At 38.6% G+C, this 24,547-nt stretch overlaps 1 protein-coding gene across 1 annotated transcript in view; it reads left to right on the top strand.

Moving 5' to 3' along the window:
• ptprn2 (protein tyrosine phosphatase receptor type N2) overlaps window positions 1–24,547 on the top strand; it is a 214,128-nt gene that overhangs the window by 127,419 nt on the left and 62,162 nt on the right. Inside the window, exon 12 of the mRNA XM_053505462.1 lies at window positions 6,737–6,801. Within this exon, the coding sequence (XP_053361437.1) occupies window positions 6,737–6,801 (65 nt within the window). The remainder of the gene's footprint in view (window positions 1–6,736; window positions 6,802–24,547) is intronic.

The raw sequence follows: 24,547 nt of genomic DNA, 5'->3' as shown, positions 1-24,547 counted from the left end.
TGTCGAGTCTGGATGAGTGTAACACTCAGTATAAAGGGTCTTGGGGTGGGAAAAAGGAGAGGTTAGCCTTTCTAGCAGCGCGGTAAAATTAGCATCGCTGCTAACAATGGAAGGAAGAGAAAAAGAGCAGCGAGACAAGGGAATGACAATAGCAGCCACCCACACGACAAATGACATCTAAAACACCCCCATCATCAGTGGAGTGGACGGAGTCGAGGATTACCTTTCACCAGCGTTTCAGTCACTGTCTAATTCACCGTTCGTTGCTAACTACGCACACACTCACTGTTTTGTTTTAGCATAAATCGTCTTGACTCCCCCTATTATTCCAGACAGGCTGTGAAAACACAGTTGTCAAACTTGATTTTCGAGTCATTTCTCAAATGCCATTAATTACATAGCACTCGGGCTCATTTCGCGGCCGATATGCAGTTTTTCTTCCCCCTCCTTCTGCATTCCAGCTGTTCCAGTCATCTCTCTGTCACAGTGTCATAACACCTCGAATCCTGACAGCGCCCCCCCACAGACAACCATCAAATATTTAAAGCAAATCTAAATGCGAAGTGTCAACAGGGGCAAAGCCTAGCGGATTAGCCGCATCTGCTATAGACACGCTATAGACATCAGAGATCCAATTCCTAATTTCGATATGAAATACATACAGAAGGTTGATCAAACTATTGTTCCTGTAGCGATCCTTTACCCTACTGCTCTGTACTTTTTTTTTTAAACGTTAAGAAACAGCACTAAACACCCAGGGCTACTTACTCGACCGTAATTTAAAAACGCCTTAACTGACAACGAGTATGCTCAGTAATGTAAGGCTTATATGCATTAAGATTTATAAAACTATTTTATAGGATTTATCGGTTCAACCTATGGTTCAAAACATCAAGAGCAAACAGTGAGTTGTGGGTTCACAAGGAGTCCGGACCCCCTTGGGTCAGGCTCTCACCTGCGTAGGAGGGTTCTTGATCTCCAGCAGTGCAGAAGTGTGTGTTTCCTGCTCTGATGCACCTGCTTCGACTCCTCTTCTTGTCAAAACACTTGATGAGATGATCCAGATGGAAAACACACACACACACACACACACTTACTTGATCATACAATAACAGAATCTAAAATGAGAAATTTAGCTGCTCTTTTATGTTTAGATTGTGATTAAAAAAGTGATTTTTAATTTTGATCTATTCACATTTAATTAATAATTTCTTTAAAAGATCAAAACTAAACAAAGGATATTTGATTCAGATATATGATTATTACGCTGATTTTTAGACAAAATTAACTTTTTTAATGAGTAAATTTCTTGTTTTATTGGCTGATAATGTCACAAGTTTTAAACATTTCTAACATTTAAGAAAAATGCCTAACAGGAACAGGAAATTAACTTAAAAGTAAAAAAAAAAAAAATCACTTAAAATGAATAATCTTATGTTTGGTTTGTTGTACTCTTAATTTAAAATGTAAATGCATTTATCTAGATTCAAGACATGTTCACTTGCTAAGTTGGCCTTTTTTTTGCCCTTTTTTAATATTATAATTCCTTGTTTTAAATAATTTTCTTACTTAAGATATTTCTCAGAATTTCCATAATCTGATGTAACCTTAAAGTACACGTCTTGCTAGCTGGAAAGCCAAATAGTTCAAAACAGCTTTTGACCTAAATAGATCTTTATAAAACTGAGTCTACTATAATCGTAGTATATGCATTGAAAATATCTTAGCAAGTGAAACATTCTTTAAGATAGAAAAATCTATCTCTAATTTCTTAAAATATAGTTCCAACAAAGCAAATATAAGATTATTCTGCTTATTTTAAGTCAAATATTACTACTGTAAGATTGTCGTACAAAATGTCTTCTTATATCGGCAGATTATTTTGTTACTTTCAGACATTTTGCACTTGCAATTTTAGTTACATTGGACTAGAAATAAGATTAATAATCTTATAGATGGATTGGAAGAGATTCCAGAATCTCACTTGCTTTGATAAGAGTGAATGTGTGTGAAAATGTAAACGAAACCTATGTTTTAAAGACTGCTGCCGTTGAAGGTGTAAAATAGATCACAAGTAGCTAAATTTACCCTGATTATAATAATGTCATGTTCAGGTGCTCATGGAAAGGTCGTCCATACCAGATGGCAAACTAGTAAATACCAAATATCTCATGAGTTTGCTGGATGATTACCACTCGACACTCAAACTAAAAGTGAGAACTAGGGATGAAAACGCACTGAAATGTCTTTTTGTGTATATTCTTTAGCATTTTATTTTCACTTCTACCTTTAGCGTTAATGCGGCATCACTACAGCCTGCCCAAAACATAATTATCTCTGACTTCACTGCAAAGGCTCATACATAAGCAAGTAGAAATATCCTGTTTATGGGCAATGTTATCTAACGCGTCAAATATAAGATTATTAAACCTGTTTTCAGATGTTTCAAGGCTTATGTTTTCTTATTCTTTCAGCTGATTATCTTGTTCATTTCAAGAAATATGTAAACTTGCAAGTTTCCTAAAACTTTTAAAGTTGTCTAGTAATATATTTAACGAGTTATTAATTAAGTTGTAGTATTTTACCTGTAGATTTCATTGTATTCAGTATATTTGCGTACATCATCATAAGCTTGTACCATCATTATGCCATTATCATGACCTTTTAACACAATCATAATGTCAGCATGACCTCATACGCTTATAATATGATTGCATTGACCATCACATGGCCACATCATTGTAACATCACATCAACATTGTCACATAATCGTAACATCATGATACATCATGGTAACGTCATCATAACATTATGGTAATAATAACATATTAGTATAATATGATCACAACTGCAACCTTGAAGCATCATTATACTCTTATTCTAAGATCATTATAACCTGGTAGCATCATCATAACCCTGTGACATCATAGACACGTCACCACAAACATGTACAGTAGCATCATCATCACATCATTTCAACCTTGTAACATCATCATTACAATATTGTAAACTTGTCGCATTATTGTAACATCATCATAACCATGGAATATCATTCATTGTAACATGATAGTAACATCATCATAACCTCCTCATATCGAAGTAACATCATCATAGCATCATTGTTAACTTATAGTCTGACTAACATTATACAGTACTACCACTATGTAACATTATAACATTATGGTAAACAGTAACATAATCTTTACATTGTCGTAACATTGTAATATCATCATAACCTCATGAAATCATCATCGCATCATAACGCTGGCGTGTATTTCAGAATCCCAAGACTTAGTTATATGCATTGACTCCACCCACTCATCTGCATGGAGTTTACATACTCTCCAAATGCTTTGTAGGAAGAATGGAGATGCACTTTCTCAACTATACGCAGTATTTAACAGTAGAGTGTTCTGTAGTATCATGCTAATGGTTGAACGATTCAGTTTAGAGAACGAGCGATGTCGTCCATCTTTTCATCTCACCGCATTGTCTCAATTATTTTCACTTTTCTCTTTATCAGTATTGCTTGGCATTTCTTAGCAGTGGCAGCTTCATCAATGGAACATGCATTGATCTATTTTTGAAAGTTTGTAAATTAAATGTTTGTATGTATGGGACTTACTGTATTGTGTGTGTTTGGGAGTGTGTGTGCATGTGTGCCCTGGGTTGGCACGTCTGCCAACTTGTGCCCTGAAATAGGCTCCAGGCACCCTTTTACACTAGACAGCATAAGCAGTACAAACTGTGGATACATAGAGGTACACACATACACACACACACACACACACACACACACATTGGAGGTTTGTGTGTTCTTATTTTACATACGATCATTAGCCTGGAGCAAATCCGGGAAGGAGAAAAGCAACATTTTTCCACAACCAAACACACACACATGCACACACACACACACACATCTGCTCATTCGCAGTCAAGTCCAAACGCCTGGGTCCGAATCCAGTTTTTAGTTGTGTGAAAAATCCATGAAATTGAGGCGTGAATATCCGGTTTCTTTTCTTTTTTTATTAAACTTCAGTGATGTCCTGTTTTCAATTTATTTATTCACACACACACACACACACACACACACACACACACACACACACACACACACACACAATAATATTCTTTTTTAAAACGCCTGACTGTGTTGTTCTCAGATTAAGTAACAATGTTTAAATAATAATAATAATAATAAAATAATAATAAAATAATAATAATAATAATAATAATAATAATTATAATAATAATAATAAATTGTTATTATTATTCTCTTATCCAAAAAAAAAAGTGCTTCCACACAAAATGTGAGAGGTTAATCAGGACTGATACCATCGTACTTTAATCTAAACAAGAACTGAGCTCATATATTATACTTATGCGATTTCTTTAATGTGAATTTTTGGACTGTCATGAGGAATTCAACCCTCCAGCCTCGGATGTGTAAATGTTTTGCCAATGGACACATAATTGGTATTAAAAATTGGAAGAGGTTTAAGTGAATCTGACAGTCCTAATAAAAACACACTTTTGTTGGGTGTATCGTATATTAGCGATGACTGGTGGTTTGAAAACTATTATTTGTTGTGAAATGATGGAGAAAGGTGTTGGAAGGGGGGGGGGGGGGGGATCGGACCTCGGTACCCGAACTGGCATTAAGTGTTTGATGGATCAGCCAGAAAGAGGTTTGGATTTGATGAGTCCTTTCTGCATCAGTGCTCTGAGCTGTTCTGTTTCATTATACAGACTAGAGAGAGAGAGAGAGAGAGAGAGAGAGAGAGAGGGATGGGGGGGGCTGTCGAGATTAAAATCCTAATTAAAGAGTCTCTGGCAGGCAGGAGCAGGACTGGACACAGTGGCTAGCCTCATTAGCATAGCCGTCACACAGGAGTACATACTCTCCCCACTGACGCTCCCTATCTAAGTGGGCTTCCTCCTCCGACTGTCCATTTCTCTCTCTCTCTTTCTCATTCTCTCTCTCTCTGTTTTCCTTCTCTATCTTTTCATCTCTCCCTCCATCTCTGGCTGTACTTTCCCAAATTAAACTCAGTCAGTCACAGTTTTACAGTGTGTAATTAAACTCTCTCGTTTGTGTAATCTGTAAAAAACTCTTCATGCCATGCTGTCTAACTTTAGACATTAGTTTTATAAAAGCCTGGAGTGGGGGGGGGGGGGGTCTTTACTACTTTTTCTTAGTGATCTACAATTAAGATTCGATCAGGAAATTAAAAACTTAATTGTGTTAAACCCCCCTTTTGGGTAAGAATAGGTTATGTTAAAATTGTAAAATGCTTTGTGTAAAGTTGAGTTATTAGGTCATGTAAAGGAAGTAAAACATTTTGTGTACAGTACACTTAGTGACAAACCTTATGTTAAATTGGTAAAACAGCTGAACTTGGTAAAATTTCGGGGCCAGGGGTAGCTCAGTGGTTAAGGCATTGGACTACGGTTCGAAAGATCCCAGGTTCAAACCCCACAACCACCAAGTTGCCACTGTTGGGCCCTTGAGCAAGGCCCTTAACCCTCAACTGCTCAGATGTGTAATGAGATAAAAATGTAAGTCGCTCTGGATAAGAGTGTCTGCCAAATGCCTAAATGTAAAATATCTTCTGTCAAGCAATTAAAAGGCCTTGTATGAAGTTAGATAAATGTTTTGTGTAAAGTTTGTAAAATGCATCATGTAAATTATATCTTGTGTAAACTTAGTGAATGATGTTATGTTATTCATATATCTTTTGTGAAGTTAGCAAAAACTTCATGTTAAGTTAGTAAATTTAGTAAAGATGGTAAAATAACTCATGTTAAGATGGCAACATATCTTGTGTAAAGTTGTAAATATGGTCGGTAAAGATAGTATTATGTAAAATTAGGTTAGTAAAATACTTTGTGTAAAGTTGGGTAAATGGGTCATGTAAAGTAAGTAAAATATCTGTAAAGTTACTAATATATTGTGTGTAAAACTCTAAAAAGATGGCAAAACAGATCATGTTAAATTAGCTAAATACTTAAACGTTCGTAACCAAACAGTCAATTGTGTACATTTAGCAAAATTCATAAATGGATCATACTAAGTTGTTTTAATTCCCTACAAGAAGTTACTTAAATATCAAATATATTGTGTAAGTTGGTATGTACTCTATGGTAGTAAATATTCTTGGGTAAAGTTACTAAAGTATCTCAAGAAAAAAGTTGCAATTCTGTAAATCAGTTTTTGTAAATCATATTATGAAAAGAAATTTGTTCAAACAAAATAAATGAAAAAAACAACATTGTTGCGGTATCAGTTTAGTAATGTTGCTGTAGCAAAAAACTACTTTGTCATGAAAAGAAGCAATTGGCTTCATCAAACCAACCTGTTGTTGATTAGCATGACACACAGTGTTTTCTTCCTCACTAGTCAAAGCATAAACAGTCCTCTGGGTTTGAAGGCCGCTGCATTTGGAGCACAAACACAAGCAGTGGAATAGTGAGGGATAATGCACGTACGGTAGAACCATCAGAAGCTTTCCGTTAATCCGGTGTGGAATTACGCGTGTAACATGGAAACGAAAGCCGAGATGACAAGTCATTAATGAGATTTATGCCTTACTTTCATGGTGATTTTTGTTTAAGGCAATCGCTCATAAGAAATGAGTAAACATTCAGTTCTTCACATTATACACAGAGAAACATCTCATGCTGACTTCTCACTCATACTCTCTCTCTCTCTCTCTCTCTCTCTCTCTCTCTGCAGTTCAGCAGAAAGGCCAGTTGGAGAAGGAGAGCGGCATAAAGATTTTGGAAGCCGGACTGAGTGATGTAAGTCTGGAGAAACTCTTCTCTCTTTATCCTCCTCTTCCTCTGTCAGCTATAATGACACGCTGCCTTCCCAGCATGCACCACTGCACGCCTGTAAAATGAAAAATAAACTTTCCTCGCCCTCTAAAATATTCAGCCATATATGTCAATATCTTGTGCATGAAAAAGTGTCTTATGGAAAAAAGAGAGATCCTATTAACAAAATTTCATCAATTAGTTTAGGCGTAAGTTTGTAAAATTTGTGAAAACACATTTGATTTCAGAAAAAAATAAAAAAACATTCTTTTTAGCTAATAAAATATTTCTAAATCTTAACTTAAAAATTTAAAACACTCCGAGGGGCGCAGTGGTAAAGTGCTCGCCTATCATCCGGAGATCGCGAGTTCGATCCCCTGTGATGCTGTAACCTCCCGCAGCCGGAGGTCTAGAGAGAGCTGATTGGCCGAGCTCTCTCAGGGGGGAGGGGGGAGAGGTACTTCGTGCTCCCACATTAATGACGGCTCTACAGCCAATTAGGGGTGGATAGCGATGTCCTCCGAGTGTGTGCTTCGAGCAAGCAGTTCGAAAAGATGCTGTAAGGCACGTCACGTAGGTCGGAGGAAACATGAGATAGTCTGCGGCCCTCCCGACTGAGTGGTAGAGCCCCCTAGTGACTGGGAGGAAGTGGACATGACTAAATTAGGGAGAAAATCAGTAAAAAAAAAAAAAAACGTGCCGGAAATATTAAAAACATTTAAATCGGACTTTAAACTGTATGAATCAGCAAGTGAACCAAATGTTGTTGTGCTGGAAGCAGGAGGAATGGGCAAGCGTACGGACCGAGTGATTTCGATAAGGGCGAAGTTGTGATGTGCAGATTTCTGAGATCTGATTTTGATGCTGATGGAGATGGAAATGAAAGCAGACGCAGGAGAATACATCCAGGCCCGGTAATTTTCCTTCCCTCCTCCGTATTTTCCTCCGTTTGCAGGTCAGAATGAAAAAGCAGCATTAAAAGGATTAAAGCTAAAATAAGATCCAGAATCGAACATGAGATGCTTTTCTCCAGGATTTTCAATCCAAATTAGAATCACTAGAATGCAGCTGACATTATAACTAAATCTGTTTCTGTGTTTGTGTGTGTGTGTGTGTGTGTGTGTGTGAGATTGTCATTAAATGGTGCTAAGCTGCCGTGTGTGACACTGATTCAATAGTCTGTCTGCTTTGGCAACCTGCCAAACACACTCTGTCAATCACAATATCTACCAGAGAAAGAGAGAGAGAGAGGGAGAGAGACTAATGAAAGAGGGATACAAAGTCAGGGAGGGACATAATTAGGAAGACAGAAAGAGGGACAGATAGACATACGCAAAAAGAAAATAAAGAGGCAGAAATGGGGGAGTGAGAGAGATGGACAGAGAAAGAAACAGACAGAAACAGAGAGAGACACGCAAAGACAGACAAGATACTCTACAGAGACTGAAAGACAAAAAAAAAGATGGAGGGAGGGGGCAACAGGCAGGTAATGAGGAAGAGAGAAGTAAAAAAAAAAAGGCAAGAAAGGGAGAGACAGGAAGGCATCAACACAGAAAGACAGGCACAGACAGACAGGGACAGGAAGTGGCAGACAAAGACTGACAGACAAATAGAAAAAGACACATAGATACAGAAAGACAGACAGACAGAAACAGTGAGATTGACAGACACAGAGATACAAATACATAATCAGACAGAGACACAAACAGACAGACAGAACAAGACAGAGAGAGAGAGAGAGAGAGAGAGAGAGAGAGAGAGAGAAGAAGTTGATGACAATTGAGGACAGTTCTCTGTTTTGTTCTGGTCCAATCATAAGGGTGTTATTCAGTCTTTTGTCCAAGCAGAAGTCTTTTTTTTAGTCTAGTCTAATCAGAAACCTTGTTGTTCAATCACTGGTCCAATTGGAACTCTGTTATTTAGTGTCTGGTCCAATCACAAGCCTTGTTGTTTATTCTCTGGTCCAATCAGAACATTTTTATTTAGTCTCTGGTCCAATCAGAAGTCTTGCTTTTTTACTCTCTGGTCCAATCAGAACATTTCTATTCTGTTTTTAGTCCAATCAGAACATTTTTATTCTGTCTCTGGTCCAATCAGAAGTCGTGTTGTTCAGTTTCAGATCCAGATCAGATTACTTGCATACAATCTGTCAGCATTCAGCGTCCATGCATGACGCGCTACATATGGGTTAGCGCTCGCTGTATGACATTTATTGCTGTCTCTTTTTATATGAATCTAAAAAATAACTATCAACGTATTGTTGCCATAATTTGTCTGAAAGTAGACTTTTCTTTAAAAAAAAAAGATATAAAGCGTATAGAACGATTCAGATGAGGTTTATAACAGAAGTGAATGTGGTGTTTATTGTAATCGATATTGTATAATAACTGATATGGTACTAATACTGATTTCTGTGTAGTGGGTTATGTTTCTGTGTCGTTCTGTGTCCAACTGTCTGTCTGTCTATCTATCTATCTATCTATCTATCTATCTATCTATCTATCTATCTATCTATCTATCTACAGTATGTATCTGTCTATCCTTGCACGCTGGGTATAACGAGACCTGAGTTAAGTCGCTTCGTGCTAGTCGGTATCTTTGGCTCCAGGCTTTAATCTCGGCGTCCCCTCTGTTCTGTCCTCATTCACCGCATCTCTATTGTGGCAAAAAAAACCATTAATACTCATTCGCCGAGAATTAGCATCTAATAAAGCTCGTGTTTAAGATTAGCGCGACCCCACTTTGTCCCCCGCTTTGTTTTTGCAATCCTCTTCAGGGACGTCGCCATGCCGACGTGCCACAAACATGGCGGCCAAGAGATTGGAAGAACAGAAAAAAAAACAATGAAGAGACAGGAACAAAAGATTTTTAAAAAATAATAATAGCGTGCGCGGCGGCCATCTTGGGGTGAGACAATAACAGGATTATCTCAAGTGCTGTCAGTGTGTGAGGGGACATAATGCTGGCGTTAATATTCATAAAGAAATTAAGCGAAGTGTGTGTGTGTTTATGTGTGTGAGTGCGTGTGTGTGTGTGTGTGTTGCAGCGTGGTGAAAAGCGGGGGAAGCGGAGCGTATATTCACACTGATAAATATTCATCGAGGCCTCTCAGCGGAGGTGAGAATGTAATCAAGTACGGGATTGATGTGTCCCGAGCTTCCATGAACCCGCGCTAAACCAGACGCACAATGGAAATTGTGGCCGTAAAACCGCTTTGTGTGTGTGTGTGTGTGTGTGTGTGTGTGTGTGTGTGTGTGTGTGAGAGATAGACAACAGCAATCAAAGACAACCCTATTTGCGTTGTTTTATTCCACACTCACGCACTTGTATTCTGACTATTTATAATCTACACAATAGCGCACGTCGTTAGAGAAAAAATAATCAGCAACGAGCTGGAGTGTGAGGACGCCGGGCTTACCGCGGTACCGCCCAGACGTTAGGAACTTCCTGTTCTCCCGACACTGGAGACTCCTTCTGTAAACGCTTAATAAATACCGCCTTACTGTTACCATAGAAACTACTGTATAACGTATCAAAAAAAACCCCTAGCGTGTCAATATGCTCCGAGCTGCAGTTATATAACTCTAATTAACACCCGCTGACCAGCTGGGTGAAGATCACTACAGCAAGCCTGCAGGAAGCTACAAGGGCGAGAACTAGACAAGTGTTTTTTTTTTTTTTTTTTTTTTTTTTTTGCTGTGAGGTGGCAGATGCAGGGCATTTTTTTTCAAATTGTCTATTTCCGCTCACTTCCTCTCACACCGCCGCCCCTCCCCCTCACCTCACCTCCTGGAGTCATTTGCAGAGCACTAGCCGTCTGAAGCGCGCGCCGTTTTGTCGGTAATTAGCCGTAATCATCGGCTCTCGGCGGGAGACGAGGGGGTCGCGAGGTGAGAGGGAGAGACAGGTGGAGGTGTGTGAGTGTGAGCCGGGTGCATGAGGCTTTTAGTGGATGCTTTTAGCTTTCGAGGGAACGGCGCGCTACTACAAGTATGCTAACTCGACAGGACAGTGTGATGAAATTTAAAAGATTTGGCGTGTCACGGGTACTTTATGTCTTCTGTACCGCCAAGGTAGTGCTGCAAGCTTTGTGTGTGTGTATGTGTGTGTGTGTGTGTGTGTAGGAGGTTAGTTCTCTCATCCTTAAACAAGAAAAGGCGAGACTGGTGACGGAACGAGCGTTTATAGCTGCTGTAATATACAATATGACAAGAGGGGATTGTTTAGTTTGAGAACTTGTTTTATGGACAATAAATGCAAGTATAAAGAAATAAAGTGTCAGACGGAGAGAAAGAAAGAGAGAGAGAGAAGGTCAATGATGATGGAAGGAGAGTGTATAAAGAATAGGAGATATTTGTGTAATAAATCGTTTACTAAAGTAACTCATAATACATCATCAAACTTCAATGCATGAGAGATAGAGACCACTTTTATAGAGATCTGTCGCATCATGCAAAGAGAGAGAGAGAGAGAGAGAGAGAGAGAGAGAGAATAAACATGCTAAAAAGGAAAAAGAAAACTAAAAGGAAAATAAAGGAGAAAAAGAAAAGGGAGATGAAGAGACAGAGATGAAAGAGGATGACAGTGTGGGGGAGAGAAGAATTAAAAAGGCAAAAATAACAACAGTTGAAAAGATAAAAGAAAAGAAAGTCAACAAAAAGAAAATATTCAAATTACAGCATGAAGAAAGATGAATAAATAAAAAAAAAAATTAAATTATTTAAATTCTTTATTTAAATAATAAAAATAAAGATTGTGGTCAGGAAAAGAAAGAAAGAAAGAAAGAAGGAAAAAGAGATTTATGTGTGACTGAGACACACAATGTGGAAGAGAGTAAATTAATAAACATAAATTTAAATAAAAAGTCAACAAAATGATAAAAGAAAAGAAGAAAGACTAGAAAGATCAAATAAAATAAGGAAACAATGAGAAAGAAGCAAAAACAGATGAAAGAAAGAAAGAAAGAAAGAAAGAAAGAAAGAAAGAAAGAAAGAAAGAAAGAAAGAATTTATGAATGAATAAATGTAGGAACAACAAAAAAGATGAAATAATTTAGAATCACAATAAGAAGAGACATAGAGCCATAAAGAGGGATTCAAAGAAAAACAATTAACAGTGTAACATTTATATGATTAATTTTTAAATTTTTAAACATTTTACATTTATTTATTTATTTCAACTAGATTGTAAGCAAATCATCTCTCCAATCTAGCAAAAAAGAGGCAAAAAAAAAAAAATCCCAGAAAGAAGACATGAGAGGAAAAAGGGCAATAGAAAAAGAAAAGAATGGAAAATAAATAATAGAAAATGAATAATGAATAAAGGATGAGTGGACAGTGGAAGCAGGAAGAGAGAGAGAGAACGAGAGCGAGAGAGCGAGAGAGAAAAGAAGCAATTTGTAAAGGAGGTTCAGAAACATAAAGAGCCAAGGGCAGGAAAAACTTTGGACTGACTGACTGATTTAAAAGAAAGAGAGGTGGAGAGGCAGGAGAAAGGTAAAGAGTGAATAACTCGATAGAGAGATGGAGAAATGAAGGTTATGGAGAAATGGAGAAGAGAGAGAGAGAGAGAGGGAGAGAGAGAACTCTGTGAAAGAACCCAAACTTCACTCCCCCTGAAGTTCTGATGTCATCGTGCACCTGTTGTTTCGGCACCGCCCCCTCAACCACCTGTGTGTGGCAGCTGGCTCTGTGTTGCCATGGTTACAGCCTGTGTCAGCTGTGATGAAGGGTTTTTACACTGCTGTGGTTCCTTCTTGTAATCAGGACAGAGCTAAAGGCTTTAATTTAGCAGCTTTTACTTCTGTATTTAAAATTGGATTTAAGATTTTCTATTAATTGTTGATCCACACCTTGGGTGAGTTTTAATGTGTAAGCATATAATGCAAACATGTCTATTCCCCTTATTCACTACCTTTCTTTTAGTCTCCAACTAAGAAAACTCTAGGTTTAAGTCTGTGTGCAGAACTAGAGCTATTTGTGCAGAAAGAGGTGTCTGTGCAAACAGTGTAAATGGATTCAAGTGCAAACATCAGTGCTGGAGCTGGAGGAACGGGGATTAACGACATTTGAGAGGAGTTCAGAAGATTAGAAGGAGCTGTTTCTTAGCTCTTGTAGCACTTACTGGGAAGGAGCAGAGTATGAGGTCTATGCTTGGGATATGAGATGTCCATAGGCAGCATTTGTGATAGATGTTTGGAATGGACAGTAGCTGAGCACCAGTAATTTCCTCAGTGGTTTCCACCAAACCTTTACCAATAAGACCCTGAGCAGACTAGGTCTTCAGTAGTTGCAGGACCTCCTACCTGTAGGCCATCCCATCATAGGCCACTGGGGTGCCACTTGCAAACTTGATTATGATGTTTGACGTACATAGTTGTGGGTGAAAAAAGATGGGAGACTCCACTACAGAGGTTTCCTAAAGTTGAAGATCAGCTTGAAAGTGTTGATAGTGTTAACACTGAAAAGGTGAAATTGAAATTCCTGAGAAGCATCTTAATGGAGGTGGTTTCCAATTCAATTCAAATCAATTCATTTTAATTTCATTTATATAATGCTTTTAATAATGGTCATTGTCGCAAAGCAGCTTTATAAAGTCAAAAAGAAGTTTAGGAAAATGAGTTTGTGACGTGTGAGGAATAACTTATAAATCAAAATGATCAGATTGTCCCTGATAAGCAAGCTGAGGATGATGGAGGCAAGGAAAATCCCCCTGAGAGGGGAAAAGGAAGAAACCTTGAAAGGACCCAGACTGAAAAGGGAGCCCTTTGATGGTCCTGACACCTTTATCCAGACCTGCTGATGTTAAGGGATAGAAGCCTTGCTCAAGGGACCAACAGTGGCAACTTTGGTTCTGAGGTTTGAACCTGGGACCTTTCAATCAGTAGTCCAACACCCTAACCACTGAGAGACATATGACATAACTGAGGCTGGGCAGAGGTCTCTCAGTGGTTAAGGTGTTGGACTACTGATTAAAAGGTCCCAAGTTAAAATCGCAGGCTAAACTGGAGTGCCACGGTCCCAATATTCTCTGTATTTGTTGTTGGAGACATAGGTAAACTGATTCAGAGGGAGTATTGAGGAATGAATTGGGCTTTACATGTAAGATCCATGGAAGGAGAAAACTGGTTTCTGTCTTGAAGCAGGTTGGAACTATTGTGAACTATTAACTCAAGAAGACTGGAGACAGCTGTTACACAGGCTTTGAGAGCCTAACCTGGAATGCCTTCAGGGTTATCTGGTCAAAGTTGGAGCACAGATCAATATCAGTAGAGTGCGAGCTGCAGAGCATTGTTGTGAGATGCCCTGTTTATCTTAGAACATGTTTCCATGGAGGTAGACGTCAGGGATGAGTGTTGATCTGGTTGTAGTCAGTTGTTGAGAGTTGGAACACTTTTTATGATTCCACTTCTCAGTTTGGCTCTGGGTGAGCAGGAGTTTTCTTGGTCTTCAGATGCTAAATGGGAAGCAAATCTGTTTGTTTCTGTGGGCTTCTCCTTGGAGAAGGGTTTCATACTGTTACGGGTAGTGAATGTGTAACATGCCAAAACACAGATCTTCTGACCAATCAGAATCCAGAATTATGTTTCGATCAGGAAGAGTTTTTAAAAATTGTACATTAGCACTTTTATTCCAGGCATTTATTCTACACTTCATACAGCCTGTTATCAGGAAAATGAAATATTGTGTTTATTTTTCTTGTTCTCACAGTCGTGGCCTGTAATGGGTAAATACACAACCTTATTATCACATTTTCCCCATATTCCTAGCAGCTTAAAGTGGATCTCGCGCTGTGCTGTTTAATTACAGAAAGTGTAAACGCAACAGGAACCGCAGCAAAGCTAATCAGTCGCGTTGGTTTTTCATTCGCTCAAAGTTGTTTAGTTTGGTTCGTAAATGTTTAAACCAACTCTGTGGCTTTTCAACTTTTTCATAACACCAGTCTGCATTTGTGTAGTTGTTAATTTCACAACTTAAACTCATTTTTGCACTTGTTTTCCCTCACAGCTTTGGTTTTCTTTTAAAAGCCTGCTGGGTGAGACTCTAAGTAGTGTATTTAGGAAAGGTGTTTAAATTGTGTGACGTCTGGGAAACAAGGCTGGTGTGATGTTTAAATGAGCGGTTTTCACAAAAAAAAAAAACCAACAACAAAAAAAAACAGAAGTCCCTGTTCTCACTCACAGCTCATTAGCGGGCTTCATGAGTACTCCAGGGGAAAAGAAACACACAAGCAGGGATGTTCGTGAAGAAAAAAGTGAGAGAGCTCAGAATTATTCATCATCACTAGTTATGCCTTTGTTCTTTCTTTTTTTTCTCTTTCTTCTCAGTTATGTTCTCAGTCCTTACATGTTCTCTTTATAAACGTATGAGTTCCTACAGGGTCCTCCTGGTTTCCTCCAACCATTGCAATATATACTAAATTGCCAAAGTATTCGCTTGTCTCCCTTCACCTGCAATTAAACTTGAGGAACATCTAATTCTTAATCCATAGGGTTTAATATGATGTTGGCCAAACCCTCTTTACAGCTTCAACGCCTTGAACAAGGTTTAGGAGTTTATTTGTGAGACCTCACACGTAGGACAAGAAGGCCTGGCTCACAGTCTCCGCTCTAATGCATCCCGAAGGTGTTCTATCGGCACACGGTTAGAACTCTGTGCAGGCCAGTCAAACCAAACCTGCTCATCAATGTATTTATGGCGGTTGTGTTATAGCTGCAAAATGAGGACCAACATTATATTAAACCATATGGATTAAGAATTGGATATAACTCAAATTCATATTCATTTGAAGGCAGGCAAGTGAATGTTTCTTACTTAGCTAGCTAGTTAGTTTTTGTTAATTTATGTTGTGTGTAGGACCTTGGTGCTTGAGGAACATTGTTTTGTTTCATCGTGTACTGAACTGTATATGGTTGAAATTATGAAATAGGCTTAAAAAGCCTACTTGACCCCTTGACTTGAATACTTTTGGCGATATAGTATATGTAAACCACTCTTCCACATTTTGATTATGATGAATCCTGGCACCAATTATTGGGGAAAATGGCACCAGGTAGGAGAAAATCCATTAATGGAAAAACCTGGTGAGGTCATCAGCATCATAGACCTGACCAACAAAAGCAACCCCAGATCATAACCGTGCATCCACAGGCTTGTACATTAGGCACTAGACATGATGGGTGTGCATCACTTCTCTTCTTCACCTCTATTTTAACGCTGATGCAGTCATCACTCAGAAACAGGCTAAGTCTGGGCTAATCAGAGCACATGGCCTTTTATCAATTGGCTTCACCAATAAGTGTTGTTTTCTTTGCTTGATGCAGGACATTAATTTTACCCTTCTGAAAGAGAGTAACATCTTTACCATGACCACAGGAGATGTCTTCTGACAGGGTTGTTTAAGAAATGAGAAGCTACACACTGTACCAGTTAGGGTTAATAATGTGTCACAGCTGAACCGTATTCATCACATGTGTTCCTGTAGAATTAGTAAACAATTTTTTTTTACTTTTTTTTTTTTAAGTAGTGGTACTTAGTTTTTTAATTTCAAACCTGTTCATCTGTAATTGGTTCTCAAAGGTTTTATTAACGTACAGTATTTTTCACTTTTTCATAAATGTCAGGTCCATCAGTTCAATACAGTTATTAAAAACTATATATATATATATATATATATATATATATATATATATATATATATATATATATATACATATATTGGAAGAGGTGAGGAGCAATCCCCTACGAAAAATAAAAAAATAAGCTTCATAAATGGTTTTAAAAAATGTTGTCTTACATAAAGATGTTCCTTTAGATTGATCAATGTCCAGTGATGAGATCAGACTGATGAAAGACTTATACAAACGCGTAAATATTCCACCAGATCTGAACTCATGAGCAGTTCATGCAGAAACAAACGGGGGTTGTGACTTGATTTGATGTTTTATATGACTGGTTTTATATATGTGTGTGTGTGTGTGTGTGTATGAGATGACATGCATGTAAAGATCCCCACCGTTGTATTGGGTTGTAAATGGTGAATGTGAGGTTAGCTCTCATAAAAGTCATTGAAATCATCACTGCTTTGTGTGTGTGTGTGTGTTGCAACGTTTGTGAATGTCAGAAATGACCTCGGAGATGTCGAACGGCGTGTTCTAAAAAACAGTCAAACATGCCAGTAGAAATTCAAATGTTAGTCATTCCTTTAATGTTAAGTGTGTGTCCTTGGAGTGTGGAAAAAAAAAAAAAAACCTCTGACTTTCTCCTACTCTCTCTTTCTAGCTTTAAACAAACTCATCCTCCACATTTCACGTAATGCGCTGGGTTTTGGTCTTTAATCGAATAGATTATCATCTGAGCTGAGAGAAATCTCATTAAACAGATGCTGCTTTCTCATTTGTCACTCTTTTTACGAGAACATAATTAAATCTACAAGGGCTGTAGTGAAAGTAGTGCAAAAGTGGATCGCAGAACTTTTATTTACCTGAAATGGGCCGTACAGTAGACTAACAAAGTCTTCATCACAAGCCATGCACTTGCACCATCGGCGAACCCAACTCTTGCATTGTTTTTAAAATTCTCCTTGGTCTAAGTTGATGGTCTCCCATTTCACAACAGAACACCATTAACAAGAGCAATGTACCTGACTGTAAAGAAGTACTAAAGCAGCACTAATGATATACCACATGGACTATGCTGAGTACTGCGTTTATATCAGAGGTGGGCAAAGTACACAAATACTGTACTTTAGTAAAAGTAGATCCTCTCAAGGGCAAATAAAATTAAGTAGAAGTAGAAGTCCTTCACTTACTTGTGTGCCAAAGTAAAAGTAAAATTTCCAATTTTCTCCGCTAATTTAGTCGTTGCCAATTCCTCCCCGTCACTAGGGGGCTCCACATTAAGGCTACTACTACCACTCAGTCGGGAGAGCGAAGATTATCACGTGTTTCCTCCGAACCGCGTGACATCAGCCGACCGCATCTTTTCGAACTTCTTGTTCACGCACCATTAGGGGCGGAGTAACACACTCGGGGGAAAGCGCTAGCATCTCCTTCCGCGTGCACGAGCTCACAGACGCCCCTGATTGGCTGTAGAGCCGTGATTAATGTGGGAGCGCGAGTCCCTCTCATCCCGCCCGTCTGAAAGAGCTCGGCCAATCAGCTCTCTCTGTGCCTCCGGCTGTGAGAGGTTACAGCATCACCCGGGGTTCGAACCAGTGATCTCCGGATGATAGGGCGAGTACTTTACCACTGCGCCTCTCGGAGGCCTAGTACTCACTTTTAAACGCATTTAAATCCTGTATACTGTAAGTACAGTTCTTGTTTTAGCTTAGTAAAAGCAATCTCTCTTTCTCTCCACTTCCTGTTTATGAACCTGATGTCTTTTGTCGATGACTGCAACCAGCTCCCCTTCTGATTTCAAACACCTAGTATGTTGTTAGGCGTGCCTCGTATAAAAAAAACACAAGTCATGGAATTCTTCATACTGTACTAGTCAGCAGCTGGTGAAATTTACAGTTCAAACACTACATACCACCAGGTAACACAATGCCATGCAGATATGTGGTTAAGCACAAGTACTGGAATCCGCTGTACTTCTGAGTAGAGTAAAAGTAAAAAGTTCTAAATCTTCTACTAAAACTATTCGAGTAGAGTTACAGTATGTGAAATAAGTACAGTAACAAAGTAACGAAGTTACCTCTCACCTATGCTTTGTACTGTATAGTATAGAGGAAGAGGGACCCTACTGACAAGCACTGTTTAAATAAAACAAGAAGAAGTTATGCCTATGTTTGCATTACTTTTAATACAACCACTTCATTAACCTTCCTACACTGCCTGCACTACACTACATGTTCTGCTTTTAGATATGTACATCTAAACAGCTCAGTGTGGATCAAAGCTCGTGAAAGAAAGCAGACGAGAAAGTAAAGTGTGCATCTGACTAACCCTCCGCGAACAATCCCCAGCACAGCTGTGTGTCCCGAAGCTCTCCGCTGGAAAACTCATCAGCTTCATAGCTTAGATAAATGTATTGATCCGAATATAATTGACTCAGATGCTGAGCGTAGCTCCAAACACCAGGCTTCCGTCTGCTGTTGTTGTCCTGCTAATCACATTTGTTATATAATAAGGCCTCAGTCTTTAAGGTCTAAAGGACCGCCATTTGGCAAACTGACATTTCGGGTTTTGCTCAGTTCTTAATATCAGGTGTTAATGAGATACATTATGTATTTCCATGATACCAGCGATGAGCACTTTATATAATAGCAGATAAATGAAGCCCACGTTTCCCACACTGTTGGGCTCGTCCACGTCCCAAATCCTAAATTATCTCCTGTTTTTTTTTCTTCTTCTTTTTTCACTTCACACCTACATACTTTGCAAAGTCATGAGTATGTATTGAATCCAAAAAACAAAAAGTTTGGCTAACAATTTAAAAAAAAAAAGTGCATTACAATGTATTCTTTTTTTTCTATTCTGGCACAGTCCTCATGAGAACAAGTTGGATCATAGCATTTGATGGTTTTTGCAACTACACTTGAAGAGACTTACTGTACCTTATGACATTAATGCTTTAAAGTAATAATGATCTGTTGTTTCTCTTTACTGAATCGCGTCAGTCCATAGGCGTTATTTCATTATTTAGATGCCTTCATTATTGTTTTGCAATGTATAAAAAAGAAGATAAGATTCTTTAACCGTATGAATTATACATGCACTGTGCAGAATGCTGAACTGCTACCTATACACTTCTCTTATATAAGTTTCATAGCTGTAGTAGAAAGATAACCAAGCACACCTTGAGCATCAAATATGTTTTGTACAGAATTGTCATGCATGTTTTATTTTTGAAATACTTCAGTACATATTCCTTCCTAATTATTCTAACAAATTGGTCGGAAGGTGTTGATTAATTTTCTATAACAGCGGCTCTGATAATAGTCTTATGTGTTGATATGCAGAATATTCATGTACATAGCAATACTCCATATTCATGTACGTTGTACTCGTTCTCTGCCTGGCTATCTGGCAGTAACGGTTTAATTTGATTTACCCTTATGGAAGAATAGTATCAGTATCAGTAGCGGTAAAGCCGTAGCTTGAGGTTTTCCGAACAGAAGTGTGTACACTCCATACTTTCAATTATGAATGTGTGGACAGTTTAAACAGACTTATGCGTCTTAACAAATACATATATACACATGATGCATTGATTTGCAGCTTTTATTAAAGTCACTTCTTCTTCTTCTTCTTCTTATCTATATAAACAAGTCTATTCACACTCTGACTTTTAGTCCCCTACTATGCTTACTCATTTTTTTTCCTGAAAAAAAAAAACATCTATTTGTATTACATCTCTACACTACTATGAAATGATCAGTGAAACAACCCGAGCTCGACGATCTGAAAACTCTAACCAAACAACGCCAGGTCCAACAGTTATGATTCACCGGAGACTCGCTGATCAAAAAGCGAACGATTTAGTGTGACATCATTCTAGACGTCTCTGTTGCGTTTTTTTTTCTTCTTCTCAGCTTAACTCCTGTGGCTCAACCTTTGGAAAAGAATAAACACCACCACACCCGGCGTTCACACTTCCTCTTCCAGACGAGACGAATGAGCTCAGACTGCCGGTGCAGTACGATGCGTGGGCATGTGAGAAAAAGAGAGAGAGAGAGAGAGAGAAAGAGAGAGAGAGAGAGGTATGAGGGGGTCTTGTGATAAAGACTTCAGCAGTATGATCGGCACTTCCTAACGAGCGCGGCCTGATCTGTCGGATTTAAAAGGGAGTTAAATGCCAGTTGCTGTGGCTGATCTCTGTGTGAAATGTCACCACTGAGAGACTCCTGCGGTGCCTCTCTCTCTCTCTCTCTCGCTCTCTCTCTCACTCTCTCGCTCCCTCTCTCTTGGTCTCTCCCTCTCTCTTTCTCCCCTCTAGCAGACGAGAAAAAGCAGACCCACAACTCACTGACCTTTTAGTGATGCCTGACCTTTTTCAGGAAAAGAAACCCACTCATGTTTTTTTTTTTCTCTCTGTAAAGGTATAACATTAAAGTGGTGTCCAGTCTGGGATATGTGCTATACTCATACATAAAATATATCCCTATTTTATATTAGCATCCTTCTCATCCTTTCTCTTTATTTATCTCTCGGTTGTGTTCGTAGAAGTGCCTTTAAGTGCCTGCAGTATTTACACACTTTTGTTATTACTATTATTTATCATCCTTTTCCAGCTGCTTATCTAGAAAATTGAAAAAATTGAAGGATTGGTAAACAAACTCAAGGTGTTCGCTGAAAATTCAATATAAGCGTCCTTGTTTTGCTTATGGATGTCTCTTGGCTTGCACTGGAATGTTTGTGATTTGTGACATGACAAGAGCGAATTTAACCAGAATGGCGTCCATGGATTGGCTAGAGCGAGATGCTAAGTATAATTATACTGTAATGATCATACAAAGAGAGTGATTTAACAACATATCTAAGGGTAATGTTAATGTTCTGACGGTTTTGTTTCATTCACACACTTTGCTTTCCCATTGTCCCATTAACACATTAAATGGTGTTCTGAACCAGTTAGCTAAACCATTGGCCTTAGCTCTCAGCCAAAAACAGTGTCATATCTGCCTTTATACGTACATATCCACTCATCTTTAAGTCTAAATTAATATCCTATAAAAATCTATAAAGCTAGAATAGACAATCTTCAAAGAGCCAGCAGAAACGAGACACACCTTTCAGCAGCATCAACCTTTACCTTTACCATTTCTGAAAATGCAAGTCAGTGTTATTATTCTTAAATTAACACAACACAAGTCCGTATCAGACATCGGTTTTTACTCGGCTTATTTCGGCTGATTCGGGTCCCATGGCCGTTTCTACCAGTCTGAGAGTGTAATCAGTCACACAAAAGCTCTGATCACTGGCTGAATTGCCTCCAGAGCCCGGGCTCCGACTCGATCCTGGGAAAAGAAGAAAAGAAAAAAGAAAGATGCAGCAGCGCTGAGTTACTTACAAAAGAGGTCTTTGAACTCCATCATTACAGCCTAATCATTTACACTGACTCATTTTGAGCAGGCGTGTCTATATAAAGTGGTAAGACAGGTGAAGGCTGAATGCAATAAGAGCTCAGAGTCAAGCAAGTCCGGTGGACCAACTGTGACTCAGTTCTCAAGTTTGAAGTGAAGATTTTGTGCTCAGTAAAGCACTCAAATGATTCATTTTATACTGGGGTTATTTCAGAAATATTTATTCATTTATATGAATAATGTGTTTTGTTCACAGAGCATCGTTTTGTTAAATGTACATTAAATGTAGCGTCTATATCACATTCCCCAGGACACATAATATCCTGTTTATGTTCTGACTGATTTTATATGGAGCTACTGTATATTTATCTATCTATATTGCACAACTATCACACAAGCGATACAGACCTGGTTGTCATGATAATACACGTCCCCATTTCTTGAAAAAAAAATTCTCTCTATGCGATGCTCAGTCACTGGGTCAAATTCCATTACCGATGTTAATCTTTATATTTTATGTGCTGAAATATACTCTACTGAAACTTCCGAGTTCGTTTGCCGTACGTGTTCCCAGTAATGAAAAAGAAGTTGTGTTGCGCAATTGTTGCTGGAAATGGGACTCTAGTTGAGTATTATTTCTGCTCAGATGGAAGTGATCATGATGGACACGAAGGTTGCAAAAGGGGACAGAACAATTCTTTCCCGCACCTGTCCCGTTCCCCCGATCTTATGCCACCTGGTGCCTGCCTGTGGGGAATGTTTAAGGAAAATGTGTTCAACTGTGAAGATCCACCAAGAACTGTGCCTGCATTACACAAGAAAATCATCTCCTTTTGCAACCCATGTTCCGGGAATCCAGGATGAGAATCAACGCAAACGATATGAACACTGTCTTCCGCGAGGCAGTGCATGTCAACACTTTAAATACATACATTACGCATACCGTGGTAAATCAACACACTAATAGTGTGTATGTTACTGTAGTTTTTTTCAGGAGAAATAGACTTACAGATGACAACAAGGAAAAATTATTTTTATATCAGTACTGTATATTTTGGAGCATACTGTACATGGAACATTAGAGTTTGCATGTTTTCCCTATGCTTGGTGAGTTTTCTCCCACAGTCCAAAGACAAGTAGATTAGACTAATTGGCATTCCCAACTTGCTCATAGTGTGTGAATGAGTGTGTGTACAGTATATGTGTGTGTGCCCTGAGATGGTCTTTGTGTATGTGCATGGAGTTTGCATGTTGCAGGTAATGTACACTAATTGGTACTTCCAAATTGCCAGCAGTGTGTTTAAGATTATGCTCTGTGATGGATTGCCACCCTGTCCAGGGTGTACCCCACCTTGTGCCCCAAGTTTCCTGGGATAAGATCCATTATATGGGATTTTAGGATTCACCGGTATAGACAATGAGTGAATGACTTTTATAACCTCACCCCTCCAAGGATTTAATTCCTACCTTGGGTCTTTGTGTATGTGCATGGAGTTTGCATGTTGCAGGTAATGTACACTAATTGGTACTTTCAAATTGCCAGCAGTGTGTTTGAGATTATGCTTTGTGATGGATTGCCACCCTGTCCAGAGTGTCCCTAATTTGATGCCCCATGTCCCCTGTGTGAATGAGTGTGTGTGACCCTGTATAGGACAAGCACAAGGAGAGTGTTATGTTTATATCAGTACAGTTTTACTTTTGTTTTTCTCTAGAACTTTGTTGTTGCCTTTTTATGTACAGGACACTTTTGAAATTAGATTTAAAAAAATTAGGTTAAAAAAAACTATATAAACTGATTCACTCTTCTTAAAAGATCCATTAAAACCAAAATAATTTGTTAAAACTAAAACAAACCCAGTGATATAATTCAATATCTCATATCAAATTATTCACTATACACAAATACTCATTAACACTAAAACAGACCCAATCAAATAATTCATTAGGCTATAGTATACCTCGTTAAAAACAAAACAAACCCAGTCAAATGACTCATTACCCCAAAGCAAATGATTCCCCCTTCTTAAACAGATTTAACAAGCAATCTTATCAAACTTATTCAGTAACCTATACCAAGTGATTCACTTCACTCAAACGACTTGTTAAAACTAAAACAAATGATTCAGTATACTCAACCGACACTTTAATGATTCACCTACCTGACCCTAACAACTCTTTGACACCAACAAATCTTCAACCGTATGAATCGCTACCACCATAAGGACACAAAGAGAGAGACAGAGAGTCAGAGTGAGACAGAGACAGAAAGAGAGAGAGAGACAGTCTCTGGGGAAGAGGCTCAGCTGGACAGCAGGCAGCAGTTTAAATGTCATTCAGGCAGGGAGTCGAAAAAACCACTGCCTTTCCACATCACACAGGGGGAGAGGAAAAGTGTACAGCTTGTTCATCAGGAAAGAGAATGAAGAAAAACAAGAAAAATGCAGAGGACAATGAAAGAGAGAAGAAAAATACAAAGACGGCACAGAAGCAGGTATGATATGAAATGAAACATGGCAGGAATAAAAAGACCAGAGATGGAGGAGGTGGAGAGAAAAAAGAGCGGAGATTGAGGACAAGACAATGAGGGATAGAAAATGGATGAGAGAGAAGGAAAGAAAGATTGTAGAGTAAAAATAAAAGGAAATAAAAGTGGGATGAGGACAAAGAGGATAAAGGACAGTATATACAGCACTGATGAAGAACA

Source organism: Clarias gariepinus, chromosome 1 (assembly GCF_024256425.1).
Source record: "Clarias gariepinus isolate MV-2021 ecotype Netherlands chromosome 1, CGAR_prim_01v2, whole genome shotgun sequence".
Lineage (NCBI taxonomy): Eukaryota > Metazoa > Chordata > Actinopteri > Siluriformes > Clariidae > Clarias > Clarias gariepinus.
This window is presented reverse-complemented; position numbering and strand designations above follow the sequence as displayed.